Source organism: Leucoraja erinacea, chromosome 6 (genome assembly GCF_028641065.1).
Source record: "Leucoraja erinacea ecotype New England chromosome 6, Leri_hhj_1, whole genome shotgun sequence".
NCBI classification, from domain to species: Eukaryota; Metazoa; Chordata; class Chondrichthyes; order Rajiformes; family Rajidae; genus Leucoraja; species Leucoraja erinaceus.
Window position 1 is genome coordinate 13,099,850 of NC_073382.1, and position 20,830 is coordinate 13,120,679.

At 43.8% G+C, this 20,830-nt stretch overlaps 1 protein-coding gene across 1 annotated transcript in view; it reads right to left on the reverse strand.

Annotated features, from left to right (window-relative positions):
* Window positions 1–15,365: 15,365 nt before the first annotated feature.
* The window catches only part of si:ch211-214p13.8 (uncharacterized), a 43,367-nt gene continuing 37,902 nt past the window's right edge, over window positions 15,366–20,830 (reverse strand). Inside the window, exon 6 of the mRNA XM_055636641.1 lies at window positions 15,366–16,705. Coding sequence (XP_055492616.1) covers window positions 16,427–16,705 — 279 coding nt within the window. The 3' untranslated portion in view covers window positions 15,366–16,426. The remainder of the gene's footprint in view (window positions 16,706–20,830) is intronic.

Consider the following 20,830-nt stretch of genomic DNA (forward strand, 5'->3'; position numbering starts at 1 on the left):
TCAAGTTCTCTGAAATTCCATTCAAAACTAAAATTAAAACATTCTAAAATCTGCAGAATCAGATATCTAAAGAATTTATGAGCAAATTCTTCAAAGAAATCTTGATCTCATGTCCTAATTCTCCTGTGCACCAATGTAGCTTCCTTGTCGCCTGTGCGCCCTTCCACCCTGTCCCCTCACTGGTGCAGTGTTTTTTGCTTTTTCTCAAGTGTTAACACTCACATCTCATCCCAGTGTCTTGACCTGAATTTTGCCTCGCATGGCCATTTGTTAATGAAAATGAGCCCTTTCCTCTGACTATCATATTCTCATGAACGGCAGGGTTCAAAGTTGCATGTCCTGTGACTTGGGTTGTTAATGGACATTGATGGGTTTAAATTGGAATAAAACAGCTGACAATCAGTTACCAGCTGGTATATGCTGACCAATCTTCATTCCCTTGGAAGTCAGAAGAAAAGAAACCAAGCATGCTGTTAAATTGTTTCCATTGGCTGAAAAACAAATTTCAGACCTACTGATCAAATCTAGTTTCAAAATTTCACAGGACGATACCATTTAGCCCATCATAATTCAGCCAATTTTTTGAAAGGCCTCCCCAATTAGATTCACTCTTCTGATCTTTCTTCATAGTGCAGTGTAATTTTTCCTTCATTGCCATTTGAAGGCTCCCTTTGCATCTACACTCAGATTGCTTGCTCCTTGTTGTATCAGGAAAATAATCTCTCCTCATCTGAACCCCCTGCCCCCAACGCCCCACTGAATCTTAAATCTGTGCCCAGTTCTGTAACCTACCCCGGTCCCCTCAAAGGTAATACACCTCTTAACTTTTTTCTTTAAATATATGCAGATATTATAGACAGAATGCTTCCAATAATTCACTTTCCGATATTGGACACCATTAATTGAAAACAATAGGCTGTATTAGTTTCTACAAATTTTCTTCCTTAACGTATTTAAAGATTACACTCAGTGCATATTTCATCCCATTTTTCAGTTCCTCTCTGAACTTAGACTGCGTCACCGCATAAGTACAAATGTGAGATTAAAATAATGACCATAAATAATAATTAACATTTAAGCTGCTACTTTCAAACCATTTTATGATAACATTGCATCTGCCAGTTTCACAGTAAAGACTGTTGTGCAGTAAAGAGCTCAATTTACAAAGAGTTGAACAGTAACCATAACAACCTCACAATAAGAGCTGGGAATTTCTCCAGAATTATGAATTTAATGCAAGATGGATGTAAATTTTATGCATAAAAACTCACCAAATGGATTGACAACAGAATGACTTCATCATTTATATTCTGACTGTCAATATCGTTCTCATTACATATGACCATATATACAAAACAGTACCATTGTCTTTATATTAACACAAATGCAGGTTCCAGTGCTTCCAACTAAGCTGAACTTGCAACCTCTTACTGAGGCAATAACGCTTCTGCTGAGCCATTGCTCATGTCCAGATGTTATCAGATATTATTGAGATTGCATTTGAATAGTTTTATATGATTATTGTCACAACTGAGTGATGTTGGTGCTGGCTAGCATAGCACTTTCTACCCCAATACCCAAAAGTAGTATCAAACGTTCCTAGGTCAGGCACAGCAGGGTGAAGGTCCCTCTACTGCAAATATGGTTGTATCTAGTCTACCACAACCAATTTATTGCTGATTCACCTGCCCCTCTCCTCAGTTGGCCTTTTTGACATGATGAAATGAAAACAGCTTTATTCTTGATTATATCATCTCATTAAAACCAAAGGCAGTGAAGTCTGTTGTCTGATCACTAGGAATAATTTGAGTTGTGGATCCTGAGAAGTGACTCATCAGAGCTCGCTCTCCTTGTTCCAAGCAGCTTTACGTCCGTATTGACAGAGAGGGCACAGAATCCAAGTAAAATTATTTTCTCAGAACAAGCACAGGCTAAATGTTAGCCTCCTGGCATGCAGGTTTCTGTGTTTTAATGAAAGTCATGGTACATTGTTGCTGAACATAACTGTTGTATTGGACATGGACTACCCACATTATTTAAATTTAACCCATCCCTCTAATATAATCTTTTACATGTTTCATTTATCAGCTAAGACCATCTTTAGTAAATAGACCAGCAGTTAAACAATCCCTAAACTGACTGCCTGCGATCAAAATAATGGTGCTCAAGTCTGCATGTTTTTATCTAGTGTTGGTCATGCCAATACAAGCTTACAATTTAAAAAGTGGGGATTACTAAATCATCTGCTCTGTGTTGTTTTCCTTAAATTCGAAACCACCTCTTTGTTCCATTAAAAGTTTTTTGTGAGGAATATTTGACACTGAATGATTTAAACACAGAAAGCCTCTGCAGAAGTGATGCAGAATTAGAGTGTGTGCACTTTTATTAACAGTAAAACCATACCTGATCCTTGCATTTACTGGTTGGAAGAGTTCAACAAGTTGGCTTGAGTGCTTTATTAAAAACATTTTTTAAAGTATTTTCTTTCAACCTGTGCAAAGTATCTTAAAGTACTTTTTCCTTTCTGTTTGAATAAATTTGGAGTTCCAGTGTAACTGTTTCATGACAGCAATTGAAAGGTGACAGATCTTGCCATTATTGCCTACACTAATCTAACAGAAATAAACTAGTTGCAAATGATGCTGCAAGTATGGACTATAACCTATCATCTAAGGTTTGTGTTGGGTTTGAGCTGTTTAGTTGCTTGCAAAATATACAGAGCTATAAGATAGGTTAAACAGTCAAATATATATTTTTTTAGCAGATGTTTTTGTGACATTTGAATTTTTAAATTGTGACAATGTTCTGGCGGGAGTACGCTTCTGTAAAGGGCTTTCATTTGACCCTGACGGTCTTCTCCAAACAGAAACTGCCAGCAACAGTGGTCTTTTACTTTTTAAAGTTATTTACATTGCTAATGTTTTTAAATCCTTCAGTTGGGCAATGCAAGTTCAAAGAGAAGTCATCTAACATATCAAGAAATTGGAAATTGTGTCAGAGGGAGATTTCTTTATGAGGAACTGCATTGACACCTGCACAATTGTACAGGGACACTTTAGGAGAGGGTTGGTAGACACAACGACTTTGTTATCTATTTGTCTTTTGGTGTCTTCATCACTAAAGACACTGCAATGATAAGAGATGGTCACCACTCTCACCTTCAGGTTGTGAATATATTTAAATATTTCTAAAACAGGTGATATACTTGATTCTGTATGTATTCAATTATGTTAATTTTATTGGGACATTTTCTAATGTTTTTGTAAATACTTGTGAATAAACAATTGAATTTGGTTATAAATGGATATTATTGTTGTGCTGTCCAGATCTTTGAATGCTTGGTGTTTGAAGGTGTCCACCGTCAGCAATAGAGAAACCAATTAACATTTTAGAAAGAAAATTAAATGTTGCAATTTTTTAATGCCTTTGTTAATTTGCTGTGTTTAATGATAAATTACTCCAAACTTCAAGATCCCGTTGTTCCAAAATGCACCACTTCACAGTTGCCTCTGTGTAGATTCATATTACCTTTGAGCAAATGATGAACCATGAGCCCACCATTAATCTGTCAGACTCCACACCCATTCTTTTGCCAAATGCCCTCAATCCTGACTTAGCCATCATTTCCCCAGTTCTGTTTTCAAATCATAATTCCTGAATCCAACTCATTTTGAGAGTAACAATTACTAAAATAATTAAAACATCTGATTTTGGCAGAATCGAGAGTAAATTTGTCACACATGAATGATCCTGTGATTTTTTTTTTTCCCATCTGCAATCCGCTGGCTGCAGAGATTCCAAGCACACTGATGGCCAACACATCTGACCACCTAGCCATAAACAATGCTGTGGAAGAGAGGCCAACAGGCAAGAATTATACACCCTTTGTTAATCTCCTGTGCTGGAACCATGAATGGCCATTGTGGTCAGACGAAAAGTAGACTTCTACGATAACCCTCCAACATTATTGCATTTATGCCTACACTGAGGCCAAAGATCAGCATAGAAATGATGTAGAGCTGACAATTTAAGAATTGATCCCTCGAGTAGTTTAGCTGGGGCCTGTGTACATTTGGAAACATTTCACATGGAGCCAAAAGCAACGCACTGAAATTTTCAGCCAACACATTAGTAAGCAAACCAAAAACGTTACATAATTTGTTGCTTATCTAGTCCTAAGGCAGTCCCACAGCATTCTCTACCCTTCTCTCTCCCACCTGATTCATCTGGCAATTAACCCTTCTTTACCTGGATCTACCTATCACTTGCCACCCTTCCACCACCCCTTCCCTCCTCTCTCTCTACCTGCTATCTATGAAGAAAAGTCTCTGACCAAAACATCGTCAGCCCATTTCCCAGCACTAACCACTGTTAATCCACCAGCAGTTTGTATTTTGATGCAAAGCCATTTAAGAAGGAGCTGTTGTGATATGTCATCCAGGATCTCGGTTAAAGTGAGGGATTTGGAGGCAGCTGAAGAAATGACTGCCAGTGGAGTTTTTAACCTCAGAAATTACAGGAGTGTGGAGATCAATAAGATCTGTGAGGGCTGGAGAAGCTTATCAAGAGTGGTATTGAGGGAGCTCCCCTTCATTTCATAGCGCTAACTGAAGTCTTACCCATCATTCGCAGGGCAACATAGCCCTTTCACACCTGATTCTGTGTTCAGCTGAACAAAAGTAGCTAAAGCATCGAGTGGAGAAAACAAAATTAAAACAGATGGTACGAGGCCTTTGCATGAAGTGGAGCAAATACTGAAACAGCTTCCTTGTCTACAGCCCTCTCCTTCTGGACTCATTAGACATGATCACCCAGCAGCTGCTGAGAGCTAACAACGTTTTGCCCAATTAAGTCAATGTCTGTGTAAAGGTATTGATGCCTAGGTCAACTCTTCCCTGCCATGAACCAAGACTGGCATAACTATACTAACCACTTAATGCTGCTGTCATCTTTGGAAGTATGATGTTGTGGCGATCAGTGAAACATGGTTGCAGGAGGGCTGTGATTGGAAACTAAATATTCCAGGATTTTGTTGCTTCAGGTGTGATAGAATTGGAGGGGCAAGAGGTGGAGGTGTTGCATTGCTTGTCAGGGAAGATATTACAGCAGTGCTTTGGCAGGATAGTTTAGAGGGCTCGTCTAGGGAGGCTATTTGGGTGGAACTGAGAAATGGGAAAGGTATAGCAACGCTTAAAGTGGTGTATTATAGACCGCCTAATGAGGAGCGAGAATTGGAAGAGCAAATATGTAAGGAGATCGCAGATATTAGTAGTAAGCACAAGGTAGTGATTGTGGGAGATTTCAATTTTCCACATATAGACTGGGAAACACATTCTGTAAATGGGTTGGATAGTTTGGAGTTTGTAAAATGTGTGCAGGATAGTTTTTTGCAGCAATACATAGGGTACCTACTAGAGAAGGGGCAGTGCTGGACCTCCTGTTAGGAAATGAGACGGGTCAGGTGGCGGAGGTATGTGTTGGGGAACACTTTGGGTCCAGTAATCACAATACCATTAGTTTCAATATAATTATGGAGAGGGTCAGAACTGGACCTAGGGTTGAGATTTTTGATTGGAGAAAGGCTAACTTTGAGGAGATGCGAAAGGATTTAAAAAGAGTGAATTGGGACATTTTGTTTGATGGGAAGGATGTGGAGGAGAAATGGAGGACATTTTAAAGTACAGAATCTATATGTCCATGTTCGGTTGAAAGGAAATAGTAAAAAGTGGAAAGAGCCATGGTTTTCAAGGGAAACCATTAGAGAGTCAGAGTGGACAGCTATCTGCAGAGCCAAAAGAGATGGGGGAGGTATTGAACAATTTATTTTCTTCGGTATTCACCAAGGAGAAAGATATTGAATTATGTGAGGTAAGAGAAACAAGTAGAGTAGCTATGGAAACTATGAGATTCAAAGAAGAGGAAGTACTGACACTTTTGAAAAATATAAAAGTGGATAAGTCTCCAGGCCCTGACAGGATATTTCCTCGGACATTGAGGGAAGTTAGTGTAGAAATAGCAGGGGCTATGACAGAAATATTTCAATTGTCATTAGAAACAGGAATAGTGCCGGAGGATTGGCGTACTGCGAATGTTGTTCCATTGTTTAAAAAGGGTTCTCAGAGTAAACCTAGCAATTATAGACCTGTTAGTTTGACGTCAGTGGTGGGCAGATTGATGGAAAGGATACTTAGAGATAATATATATAAGCATCTGGATAAACAGGGTCTGATTAGGAACAGTCAACATGGATTTGTGCCTGGAAGACCATGTTTGACTAATCTTCTTGAATTTTTTGAAGAGGTTACTCGGGGAAATTGATGAGGGTAAAGCAGTGGATGTTGTATATATGGACTTCAGTAAGGCCTTTGACAAGGTTCCTCATGGAAGGTTGGTTAAGAAGGTTCAATTGTTTGGGTATTAATGGTGGAGTAGCAAGATGGATTCAATAGTGGCTGAATGGGAGATGCCAGAAGGTAATGGTGGATGGCTGTTTGTCAGGTTGGTGGCCGGTGACTAGTGGGGTGCCACAGGGATCTGTGTTGGGTCCACTGTTGTTTGTCATGTACTTCAATGATCTGGATGATGGTGTGGTAAATTGGATTAGTAAGTATGCAGATGATACTAAGTGTGAGGTGCTACGTCTTGGCAGGACAAATCAAAATAGGACGTGCATGGTAAATGATAGTGAGTTGAGGAATGCAGTTGAACAGAGGGATCTAGGAATAACTGCACAGTTTCCTGAAGGTGGAATCTCATGTAGATAGGGTGGTAAAGAAACCTTTTGGTGTGCTGGCCTTTATAAATCAGAGCATTGAGTATAGAAGTTGGGATGTAATATTAAAATTGTACAAGGCATTGGTGAGGCCAATTCTGGAATATGGTGTACAGTTTTGGTCGCCTAATTATAGGAAGGATGTCAACAAAATAGAGAGAGTACAGAGAAGACTTACTAGAATGTTGCCTGGGTTTCAGCAACTAAGTTACAGAGAAAGGTTGAACAAGTTAGGTCTTTATTCTTTGGAGCGCAGAAGTTTAAGGGGGGACTTGATAGAGGTATTTAAAATGATGAGAGGGATAGACAGAGTTGACGTGGATATGCTTTTCCCATTGAGAGTAGGGAAGATTCAAACAAGAGGACATGACTTCAGAATTAAGGGACAGAAGTTTAGGGATAACATGAGGGGGAACTTCTTTACTCAGATAGTGGTAGCTGTGTGGAATGAGATTCCAGTGGAAATGGTGGAGGCAGGTTTGATTTTATCATTTAAAAATAAATTGGATAGGTATATGGACAGGAAAGGAATGGAGGGTTATGTTCTGAGTGCAGGTAGATGGGACTAGGGGAGAATAAGTGTTCGGCATGGACTAGAAGGGCCTAGTTGGCCTATTTCCATGCTGTAATGGTTATATGGTTATCTTCCACAGGCAAACAATGAATGGACATATACTTGCTTTTAGATTACATAATTGGTAGACTAAAACTAAATACACCTTAAATATTCAAGTGAAAGTTATCTTTAGAGTTGACACTGAGGCCCCTTCCTTCAGCTGGATCTTTGTGTTATCTGGATGAATTGCAATAAGGATGGCGGCTTGATGGCTTTATAATATTTTCTGCTTGTTTTCCTGAGATTGTATTGTATTCAAATTTATTGGCATTGTCTCAATTTGAGACAACAAAATGAATTTCCCTTACAGGCAGTATCATAAAAAAAAAAATCACAAAAAAATAAATAAATAATAAATAAATAATAAAACATATTAAAAATAAAATTGAAATTGAATTAAAAAAAAGCACAAACACTGAAAGTCCACGACACAACATAACATAAATGGCACCAAGGTGAGTATGGCACCATAGTCCAGCCAGCCTCCCTCCCCTCCGTGTTCATCCGTGGTCGGGGCCTTCCGAGCACCCGCAGTCGCCGCCCCGGGTGGCCCGATGTTCAGGCCCTCACGCCGGGCTGGTGGAACGCCGACACCGCACCCCAACGGTGAGCATCCTGCTCCTCAGCGGCCCGGACCTCCTGATCAGCCGCCTCCCGCTGCCGGTGTCTGCAGCTCCTGAGTCCGCAGGCCGAGCCGGGCAGAGTCGCAGGACCCCGCGCTGTTCATCAGCGCCACCCGCGTTGGGAGCTCCGCAAACCGCAGCTCCAGGATGTCGGTGCAGCAGGTCCAGCACTCCAGGCTCCAGACGGCGACCCCCGGTAAGGCATCGCCAGCCCCGCGATGTTTCAGCGCTGTCCCGCCGCTGCTGGAGCTCCGGTCGATCCCGGCAGGAAAGGCTGCGCCAATCCAGGTAGGTAGGCCGCTGTGGGGGGGGGGGGGGGGAGGTGGGGGGGCGAGGACGCGACTCGAATAATAGTCGCGTCCTCACCAGGAAGCGGCTGAAGGACGGTATCCCTGATCTCTGACGTTGCCCATCAATTCTACATTAGGCAGCTGAAGGTTGAAAGAAGTGTGAAATTCTGGATTTCATCCCTAAACCTTTTTAGCAAAGTAATTTCTTGGTCACCCATCTTAATGTTTTCTGATGCAATGCAGCATGAGTTTTTGTGTTACAAAGCTACATTGTTGTACCATGATGTGCTTTAAAGAAAAAAAGAAATGAACATTTCCATTTAAATAATTTTCTCATTTTTAACACTGATTTCTTTGAATATTTAATGAACCAGGAAAATTAGTTGCAAACTGCCATTTAAGGCTGGCTCAGAAAATGATGATGTTACTTTTGTTTGTGAACCAGTCACCCAGTTGAAGTATTAGTATGTGGGCACTAGATGGCAATGTCTGAGCAAAAAATAATCTGCTGGTGGAACTCATTGGGTCAGGCTGCATGTGTTTCTTTGATTGAAAGCTACAGCATGGAAACAGTCGCCTGAGGCCCATTGAGTGCACGTCAACCATCGATCACCCATTCACACTAGTTCCATGCTATCCCACATTCTTATCCACTCCCTAGAGGCATTTTACCGAGGCCAATTAACCTACAAACCTGAATGCCTCTGGGATGTGGGAGAAAACGGGAGCTACTGGAAGAAACTGGGCTATCACTACTTATCACTACAGACGGGTTCAACGTTTTTGATCTTTGCAAATATTTATGTAGTGAAGCCGCAATTCAGGCTTCAGATGACCTCCGAGAATGCAGCCACTTCTCAGCCTCAAGCCTCCAGATGGTACTAAATGTACTGATGGTACTGAACTCAGATGATATGCTGAGCCTGTTCACTGACCAATGCATGTAACACAAAATAACTGGTCTTGTTACAAAAATAAGTGGATATATTTTCAACTAATAAAAATAATTGTATTCAGTTTTTTTGCAGCCTAAAGGGCCTGTCCCACTTTGCAATTTTTGCCGGTGTCATATCAGTGTCGCCAAAAGATTTTGAACATTTCGAAATCCAATGGCGACAAAACAAAAGTTGCGATACTTGAAAAAACACCGCGAGTCATACGTCATCGCGCCGAGTCGCCGCCGCATCGCGCTGCAAAATTTTCGTTGACCTGATATACGTCAGTCAATGATGCCGGCAGTCGCCGAAAGAATCGCCAAGTGGGACAGGCCCTTAAAAAGCTCTGGCAGCTTCTGCAAAGTGAGGTAGATTTTACTTTGGAGTCACGTGTGTGACTACGTGAAGAAGGCCGTCCAGGCGCACGCGCGTCATCTCGTCAGGCGCATTGCGCTGCGACCGCGGTAGGAGGACGGACCTCCAAGCGGTGAGTGAAAGAAAACCTGAATGCAAGTATTTTCTACTTTTACTTTCAGGCTGCTTTTCTTCGGAGACTGCTTGACACAGACAAGTCTTATGTATGGAGAAAGGTGGGAGGAAGAATAGTAAGCGCACCGCAGTCAGCACTCTATAAGACAAAGTGTCTGAGAGTAGCGGGCGCCCGACTAAAAAGTCGATTGTAAAGAAATAACTATTTTACACGGGGATGGGGGGGGGGGTCCTGTTGAAACTCCCATAGGGAGCAAGGCCATAAAGAAATAACAGGCCTGGAAGACTCTGAGGAGTCTGAAATATAGAATTTACTAGACCAAGTGCAGACCCGTTGGGTTTGCTCCCCCAACGCACCGGTTTCCTACCCATAGCCCCCATGGGAGGCGTGGTCCTCCAACTCAAACCGTTCCCGAATGTAAGATTCCAGCACTCCCCTTGCCTCCCTCAACAGTGCTCTTTAAAAAAAATTCCAATTGCACTTGCCCTGTGTGTTGCAATAGCAATTCGCCCTCCCCCTGCTAGTCTATCCATTGTGACGTCATCAGTTGAAGCTGGTCGGTTTGAAATTCAAGGTATTTTGGGTTTTTTTAACTTTAGTCAGTAATAAGTCGAGAAATAAAGCATAAAATGTTCAGTAAATGTGATCTCTGCTTAGAGGGGAAAAATGTAAATCAGAATATGTAAAGATCTCGTGAAAGTTGGCATTTTTAAAGCTTTAATCACAAATAATGTGTCAAATATAGGATGAAATCTTCACTGAGGCTGTTCACTGCTAGCCTAGCCATCGTGACGTCATCAATTGAAGCTGGTGACTTTTTAATTTTTTAGACTTTTAATCGTAATTTCGAGAATAAATCGAGAAATAAAGCATAAAATGTTCAGATAAGGTGTTCCCGGCCTCGATGGGAAATATGTAAATTGGAATATTCGTAAAAATGTTATCGTTACCGTGTAGTGTTTTCGCAAAGATGTAAAGACAACCACATATACACACACATATACGCACGTACAAGATCAGACTTTTAATATATGATATATATCTATATACTAGGCCAAGTGCAGACCCGTTGGGTCTGTTCCCCCAATGTGCGGTTGTGGGGGGGGGGGGGGGGAGGCGGCATGCAGCGTCACACACACTAACTTTCCCCCACCCCCCTCGCACTCACGCTAATTACCCCCCTTGATATATTAATATTATAAATTTGCTCCTTTTACCCCATAACCACCCTATCTACTGACGCATAGCCCCCAACTTGCAGTCACATCTAGAGAGGGGGGGGAGGCAGCGTTAGAGAGTAAGGGTAGAAAGAGAAGGGGCAGAGACAGAGAGAGAGATACAGGGACACAGAGAGAGGGGCAAGAGAGATAGGGGGGCGGAGAGGAGGAGAAGAAGGAGGGTGGGTGAGGGGGGAAAAGGTGGGGGAGGAGGGGAGGAGAGCGAGAGGGTGAGAGTGAGGTGCAGAGAGAGGGGGTGCTGAGAGGTGCGGTGAGGGGGAAAGAGTGGGGGAGCAGGGATGGAGGGGAGGATGGAGGGAAGAGGGTAGGGGGTGTGGAGGGGAGGGGGTTTAAGGGAGGGAGGGGGGGGTGGGGGAGGGGATGGAGGGGAGATGGGGGGGAGGAGAGAGGGGGGAGGAGAGAGAGGAGGGGGGAGAGAGAGAGAGGGGGGGGGGAGGAGGAGAGAGGGGGGAGGAGAGAGGGGGGGGGAGGGAGGCGAGGGGAGGGGGGGGGGAGGGGGGGGTAGGGGGGGGTGGGGAGGGGGGGGGGAGGGGGAGGGAGAGGGAGGGTGGGTGGGGGGGGGTAGGGGTGTGTGGAGGGGAGGGGGGGGTTTAGGGGAGGGGACGGTGGGGGAGGGGGGGGATGGAGGGGAGGAGGGGGAGGGGGGGAGGGGGAGAGAAAGGGAGGGAGGGAGGGGGGGGGGGGGGAGGGGGGGGGGGGGTGGGGGGGGGGGGGGGGGAGGGGGGGGGGGGGGGGAGGGGGGGAGGGGAGGGGGAGGGGGGGGGGGGGGGGGGGGGGGGGGGGGGGGGGGGGGGGGAGGGGGAGGGGGGGGGGGGGGGGGGAGGAGGAGAGGGGGGAGAGGAGAGGGTGCCTTTTTACTTCAACCCAAACAACCATTTGCAGACAGTGCTTTTTTCCCCTCAAACTAACCATATTTTCATTTTGAAACCACATTATGGGTACTCACAGCTGTGGAGACATTTGTTCAGTGTTATTCAGAGCTCTGATTGAGGCACACCACTTGCAGAGACTGATTGAGGCACACCACTTCCTGGTTTTATAGTCCCTTCCCCTGCCTCCAGCGGGGGCAGCAGAGAGAATGGGGAATTTTGTAAAAACGTTAATATCTCTGTCATTTTTCATCAACGGGAAATATCCTCGGTACACATACGGCGGAGGGGGGCTCTGAGGGAGGAGGCCAAAAATGACGGCCGTAGGTGGCGGCGTTCTCTCAGAAATCGCAGCACAGATGGCCAAAACCGGACAAGAACAGACTTTTAGTAATATAGATAAACTGGAATTCCTCATGGGTAAAACAAAGTCCAGATGGAGTATAAAAGACGCGGGCTTAAAGAGCAACCGCATGGAACACCCAGAAGAGGTTCTGGGAAAGTTGGCCCAGATTTGAGCCAGCGACCGAAATGCCTGATGATTCAGATTCAATTTTAATTCAGATTCAATTTTAATTGTCATTGTCAGTGTACAGTGCAGAGACAACAAAATGCATTTAGCATCTCCCTTGAAGAGCGACATAGCGAAAAATAGATAAAGATGAATATATGGGCTGACCTGACAGGGAGGCAGCACCAGAAATGTCTGAAAGACAATACAGGCGTTGGTCTACAGGAGACCCAGAATATGGAGCAGCACCCAAAAGTGGGCTGCCAATATACAGCTCAATGGAAGAGCTTGATGTAACCCAAAGAGGGACAAAAAAGCGTAGGCCTATCATAGAGCCATCGCATGTAATACCTGATATGAAAATCCAGGTGAAACCCATTATGAGGAGGAATATCCAGAATACTCTGATAACGAATTAGTTGAGGACCAGAGCCAATGCAAAGAAGAAAAGTGCCAGGGCTGGCCCAAAGGTTCTCTAGTCCCAGAAACAAGGGACAACCTCTATCAGAGGAGATAGCAGAGAGTATAAATTACCTGCTTTCCCATCAGTTGGAAGACCAACGATGGATGAAATTGTGAACAAATATAAAATCCTGCGGAACTGTGCTCGGTTAGGAGGTCCAGCTGTTAACAAAGAAGTGTGGAATTATATGGGCACTGCAGTAAGAGCTCAAGAAATGAGATTACAGCGGGTATTAAAATTAATGGGGCCAAGCATTATGGCATTTGCCAGAGATCTGGAAGAAGGAAATGTGACAACGTCACAACAGGATGTGATGGGAATGATGTGTAATGCACATTTTTGGAGTAAGTCTGTGATAAGACCTAACATACATCCTAAGTTCGCAGGGCTTTGTAAACCATCTAATATATAATTGTCACACTTACTCTTTGGAGTGGTGCTTGCCAAAAAACTGAAGGTTCTCAATGAAGAATCAATAACCATTGGGATGATGAAGCCACCGATGTTTGGCAGCACAGCTAGAAGGCAATATCCATACCGAAGGGGAACTGAATAAAACCCCAGGACGTGGAGGACATGGTATTCCCACAAGGGGCAAGGTACAAATAGTGATACTGGTAAACCCTGAGGTAGGTGGTTTTGGTTCTGAAAGAATATCAGATGTGTCCTACTTACAAATTGGGGGTAGGTTACAATTCTTTTAAAAGAATGGAAACTAATAACATCTGATGCATATATACTGTGCAGTATAATGAGGTTTAGAATTGAATTTTAACAGAATGAAATTCCCCTACTCAACATATTCCAAAAAGTGTTCAATTTTCTCTAAAGAAGAGATTATAAAATTCAAATAGAAATTGATATTTTTGAGTAAAAAAGGGATAATAGAGAAAACAATATAAAAAAAAAACCTCACAAATCTCAAACCTTTTTTGTACAGTATAAACATTTCAAAATGGAGATTTTACTAATGCTTTGCAATTAATTTCAACAGAATGCTATATGGCTAGCATACATCTCCAAGATAAAGATCATAGAGATTTCAAATTTGGCTGGATGACTCAATTGTGGCAATTCAAAGCATTGCCTAATGTGTTAACTTCAGCTCCTAGTATTTTTGTGTACCTTCGATTTTCCAGCATCTGCAGTTCCTTCTTAAAAACTCTGTGTGAAGAAAGATAGTCTGATGACAGCCTTGCACACTTGATAACAGAGATGTGGGGTACCGTGTGAGCATGCCACTCGGCAGAGGCTTGTGTTTTGTGACTGTTTTCTGCTGCAATGTGAAATCTTTCCCCTGTGGAGTTTTATAACATGTTCCTTGGTCACAACACACATCGACAAAACAACATGGTTTTGTGAAGTACTTGCTGTGTCTTTCCCAGCTGTGGTAGTTCTTAGAGAAAGATACCGAAGGGACAGGTAGATGGAGTGCTTACAGAACTAACTCCCCAATACGTTTCTCTCTCCCCACATCTCACAATCCCTGTCATGAAGTGGACAGAGCTGTCATTCCTGGACCAGCTTCATTCACACTGACAAACTCCAGAAGCATGAAGGGTAGACCTTTGCATACCTCTGGGGAGCAAAAGGGAGATGTATTGCTACAGCATCTTTCCTGATCAAGGGTCGGACAGCTAAAACCTTGACTGGTTCTCTCATCACGGATGCTGCATGATTGACTGAGTGTTCCCAGCATTTTCTGTTCAGTTTCCAGGATTCCTCAAAGAGCCGGGCAGGTGAAATTCATTTTGTGTTTTAAATCTTTTTACATTTAACAAAAATATGAATGCATGTTAAATCATCCTATGTAAATCCATTACCTGATTCAATACAAATAATATAAAGCACATTGGATTTCTCAGCCAAAGGGAAACATTATACTCTATGATTTACTCATCCCTGAAATTAGAGTCAATTGATGTAGCCAAATCAATACAAACCCTTTGAAAATGCTGGAAACACTTAGCAGGTTCAGACAGCATCTCTGCAAAGTGAAACTGAGTTAATATTTCAGGTTGTACAATCTTTGCTCATTCTGAGGATTTGAGGATTTGCTCATTCAAAAGGATTTGAGTATAGGAGCAGGGAGGTTCTACTGCAGTTGTACAGGGTCTTGGTGAGACCACACCTGGAGTATTGCGTGCAGTTTTGGTCTCCTAATCTGAGGAAGGGCATTCTTGCCATAGAGGGAGTACAGAGAAGGTTCACCAGACTGATTCCTGGGATGTCAGGACTTTCATATGAAGAAAGACTGGATTGACTCGGCTTGTACTCGCTAGAATTTAGAATATTGAGGGGGGATCTTATAGAAACTTACAAAATTCTTAAGGGGTTGGAAAGGCTAGATGCAGGAAGATTGTTCCCGATGTTGGGGAAGTCCAGATCAAGGGGTCACAGTTTAAGGATAAAGGGGAAATCTTTTAGGACTGAGATGAGAAAAACATTTTTTTACATTTTTACACAGAGATAGTCATTGGTAAGAGGGAGTTAGCTGGGGCCCTTGTGGCTGCAGAAAGCAGGTACAGGATTTGGATGATCAGCCATGATCTATGATGGCGCAGGCTCGAAGGCTCCTGCACCTATTTTTCTATGTTTCTATGACGAGTGACTTCAGTCTGAAACATTAACTCTGTTGGAAAATACTGGAGTATCTCATCAGGTTTGGCAGCATCTCTGTAGAGCATGAAAAGGTGACGTTTTTGACCTGACCCATGTTCAGACCAGCACTTTGTGTCCTTGTGTGGATTCATCAGCATTCTGCAGTTCATTGTTTTTACATTAATTCTGTTTCTCCCTCCACAGATGCTGCCTGACCTCTGAGTATAGCCAGCGTTTAAATGGATGTGTTTTATGCACAGCAAGCTCCCTCGGCATGCAGTGCTAAAATGAATATCACTACAGCATACAACGCTGTAAGTGATATTCTCAGGGGATTTCTCAGTGCTGGCACAGACATAGTGGACCAAGACCTAGTGGAGCCTCTGTACCCTCTCACTCCATTAAATTCTTCAAGAACACGCATCAAAAGTTTATTATTTAACACAGTGAGCTCCACCAATATGTATCCATTTAATATAATTCATTAAAAATATTTATTTTGAAATGTGTTATTTAAATAATCATTCTGTAGAAAATCCAATTTGAAAACCGGCAGCCAAAAGTCTTCCTTTTGTAGCAAGTTATTCACAGTTTACAAAACATCATAATCACATGTTAAGCAGTCTTAGTCAATCCAATGCTTGTTTTAATTAAAAAAATACATAGAACATATAAACAGCTTTTGCCAGGGTTGTTTCAGTGAGAGCAGTGTCCTGCACCCTGTGAGTTAGTCTCCGGCGTGTGAATGGATCTCAGCTACCGTCTTGAATCGTCTCTTGCTTTGCCCTGTGTTAGGATCAGCAGAAGCAACAGGCAACTATTGCACATTTTGGAACCAAATCTGCACTTTGAGAAGTGGACCCTTTTGCTGGAAGTTGCCCTTTGTCAGTCCTGCCCAGCGTAGCATTGCTTAAATTAGTTAACAGGGAGTATGTTGAAAGGTTCAAAGGCAAAGTCTAAAAACAGCAATAACTCATTGTGTTCTTTTCCTGGGGCCTCTCTCATTGTAATGTAAAAATCATTCCACTTGATATTTAATATTTATGGCAGCATATTCTGTGTCTTCGTTGTCAACAAACTTCATTGATGGTTTTCTGCTTAACATGGATTCTTTCAGTGAGGCATAGATTATCGTATCTTGCTGAGGTGTGTCGGAGAACTTTGTATTCTCTGTCCGATTCTGAGGTGATTTGCGTTCATTAACAGTCAAAGGATTGGGACTTGATGAGCTGACACCTTCAGAAAATTTATTCATATTTTCGTAGATTGTAGATTTTCCATTCATTTCAGTCATACCCTTAAAGTAAAAAAATAAAATATAGCTTTCAGCGCAGATAATACACAATGCAATGAAATTTAAAGTGAGCATGGCTAATGTCTTAAATCCAAACAGTTCAATTGAAAAGGCATTATTGCATGTTAAAATCAAATTGCTGGATACAGGGGCACGCTAAACGTGTGAGCGAATGCATGCAATGGATCAGTTTGTTGCATTTCTTCCTCGCAGATGGAAGTGGCAAAGGCCATTCAGCCCTTTGAGGCTGTTCTTATAAAAGAACATGCAGGAACCATTCAGCCCCTCTAGTCTGTGACATTGAATGAGAGGAAGCCATTTAGCCCTTTGAGCCTGTTGCCCAAGAGAAGGCGGAGACCAACCAGCCACTGTAGTCTGTGAGGCCATTCAGTCCTTTGCTGCTGTTCCACTGGTAGATGCCATTCATATCTGTGATGTTGAATGAGAGGAGACCCTCATGTCTCCTGAGCCAGCCATACTGGAATGGGAGAGGCTAATCAGCCCTTCAATTCTGCTGTGCCACAGTTGTTCTGTCTTTGAGCTCTATATGCCCACATTGACTTTCTTAGTCCACCACCCAACAGCCACCTCTAGGTAGACATCCAGTTTTAGTGACACCTGTGGCGCTTTTGCCAGATTACTAGCCGTTTCTCTGTCCTGCTGCCGGCCTCATTGTTGGCTCTGATACAAACGCAAACCCATTTATTGGCCAAGACGCCGTGTTTGATGAAGGGCTTTGCCGAAGATGAAGAGGGGTGAGGGTGGAAGCAAGTTAAGTCTCTGTGATAGGACCTGACCTAACAGCCTGGTTCCCACTGAGCCAAGGCAGTCATAAACCATCCAGACTATTACCGCTCATCCACTTAATATCTACAGTCTAATGCCATTCTCCCCTCACTTCCCACACCCTTTAATACCCTGCCTGTTCTAGTCCCATTTCCCCCTTACTCCCTGCACCCTTTAACATCTCACAGTCTAATCTCCCTCTCCCCTCACTTCCCACACTATTTAATATCTTCCAGTCTAATCCCACTCTCCCTTATTCCCTACACCCTTTAATTTCCCCACAGTCTAATCCCATTCTCGCCTCACTCCCTTTAATCTTTAATATCCCCAGTCAATTCCCACTCACCCCTTCATCCCTGCACCCTCTAATATCCCGCCTGGCCTAACACCACATGTCCCTCATTCCCTACATCCAACATATTCCACTGTTGCTTCATTCTTCCCCCTCAATACCGGTATCCCTTTAATGACCTCTCTGTCCTGGGTCTCCTCCATTGCCAGAGTGAGCAACACCGGAGATTGGAGGAACAGCACGTCATATTCCGCCTGGGTAGCCTGCGGCCGGCGGGCATGAACGTTGAATTCTCCCAATTTTGCCAGCCCTTGCTGTCTCCTCCCCTTCCTTAACCCTCGAGCTGTCTCCTTCCATCCCCCCGTCCTCGGGCTCCTCCTCCTCCCCTTTTTTATTCCTCCCCCCACCCCCTATCAGTCTGAAGAAGGGTTTCGGCCCGAAACGTCACCCTATTTCCTTCGCTCCGTAGATGCTGCTGCACCCGCTGAATTTCTCCAGCATTTTTGTGTACCTTCCCTTTAACATCCCATCTTTTCGACCAACCTTCCCTTTTATATCAGAATCCCAACACAGCCATTGTATGTGGCTGAGATATCCACATTCAAACCACATAAGGATAGTTTACCCATTTGTTGGCCTTTCGGTATCATTGTTTTATTGTTTTGATGAAACATAATCTGTAGCTTCATATCTATGGGGAAATCACCATGAAGACTCCCATCAGCTCAGCGCTTAATATTGAACACCACTTCATCACAGCAGGGCGAACATTCTCAGCACTATCTCTACATAAAGTGTTTAAATTGGACATATTGTCTTGAGCTAATCTTATTCATGATTTAGGAAAACAAATAACGCTAACATAAATATCTAAGGCTCTCTTCACTAGGATAAAACACCTGATAGTTGCACTTCCTCATTCTCTGAACTTCTCTCAGTTCTCTACAGATTTACAGCGATGGAACTGGAAACAAATTAAAAAAAAACGTTATTTAATAACTGCACCAATGATCTCCAAGTTTGTAGTGCCCCAGATAGACTCGGGGAGAGATGTAAACAGGTGAGGGAATGGGCTTAGTGGGGTGTATGGGACGAGGTGGTGTGGTATAGGTGGTCGGCAGGGCTGGTGTGATGTGTAGGGGGGATGAGGTGGGTGTGTGTGTGGGAGAGAGCCTGGTGTGGCGTCAATGGCGTGGGGAGTGGGCGGTGTGGTGTGTGTATGGGGGAGGTGGTGGGGATGGTGTGTAGGATAGGCAGTGGTGTGGTATGGGTGGTCGGCAGGGCTGGTGTGATGTATAGGGGGATGTGGTGGGGTGGTGTGTGGGGGAGAGCCTGGTGTGGTGTCAATGGCGTGGGGAGTAGATGGTGTGATGTGAATGGGGGAGATGGTGGTTGTGGTGTGTGTGGGGGGGGTACAGTATGTATGTGCTTTGGAGAGGGGTTCAGTGGTATGTTGGGGGACTGAGGGTAGTGGTGGGGATTGTTGATGGTGTGGGGAAGGGTTGGATGGTGTATGTGACAGGATGTGGGGTGGTGTGATGGTGTAGGGAGGGGTGGGGTGGAATGGTGGGTTTGTGTGGAGTGAAGCTGGATGGTGTGCGAGTGTGAGGACTATGTGTGAGTGTGCAAGTGTGTGAGAGTGTACAAATATGCACGTGAGTGTGCAAGAGTGTGTGAATGTGTGCGGAAGTGTGCGTGTGTGTGAAAGTGTTTGAACATGTGTGTAAGAATGTGTGTGTGTGTGTGTGAGAGTGTGTGCGTTTATGCATGTATGTGGTTTGAGTGATGAGAGCAATGGGGACAGTGCTGGGTCATTGACCTGAAAACATGGTACCGACAAGGGAATCAGCCTCAGATGAGTTGTGGTGTGGGTGGACACTGTGATATTACTGAGGTGGAAATCATGGCTTTGTAGGGAAATTGCATCGAGTCATCTTGAGGAAAAACAGGGAGGATGTCGACATCAGGTCAAAGAGTCATCAGTGGTGTCGAAAACAGGTGAGATGTTAACCGACGGTGGTGTGATATTGTATCTTCAATACTATCATCTAAAGTCAATTTAAAACTACAATCCCCTGAGATTGATTTCTCCTCTTTTTAATATTTAACCTTTAAAAATCTTTGTCCAGCCTATTTGGTTCAGTAGATCCATCCTGAGCCCAGTACTATTGAGGGGGTGTGTATGCCCATTATTGATCATTGAAGATCCTCAAAATGTCCAATGTAAGTGCAATTGTGAGATCCAACAAATATTTTGCAAAGTTTTTCTGAAGTTGACAACCTGGTGCTCAGAAAACAATCTGGCTCTGAACACCAGGAAAACAAAAGAGCTCATTGTCGACTTCAGGAGGCACAGCACCGACTTAGCCCCCCTACACATCAACGGCGAGTGTGTGGAGAGGGTCAATACCTTCCGGTTTCTCGGCGTCCATATCGCTGCTGATATCTCCTGGACGGACAACACGACAGCGGTCATCAAGAAGGCTCAGCAGCGGCTGCACTTCCTGAGGGTCCTCAGGAAGCACAACCTGGACTCTAACCTGCTGCTGACCTTCTACCGCTCGTCCATCGAGAGCCTGCTGACATACTGCATTAAAGCATGGTATGGCAGCTGCACCATGGCAGACAGGGAGAGGCTTCAGAGGGTAACTAGGACAGCGCAGAGGATCATTGGCTGCCCTCTCCCCTCCCTGATGGACATCTACACCTCCCGCTGCCTTAGCAGGGCAAAGAAGATCATCAAGGACAGCTCCCATCCTGCGTTTGGACTGTTCGACCTGCTGCCCTCTGGAAGGTGCTATAGGTGCATCAAATCCAGGACAAATAGACTCAGAAATAGTTGCTTTCCGAGAATTATAACTACTATTAATTCTAATTCACACATGCACTGACTTCACTGCCCAACACCACGGACTTCCATCTGTATATATGTTTATATGTATGTAGCGCCGCAGAAATTGTGCACCTATCCAGTTTATCCAGTAACCAGTAAAAACAATGGAATGTTTTTCTCATCTCGGTCCTAAAAGATTTCCCCCTTACCCTTAAAG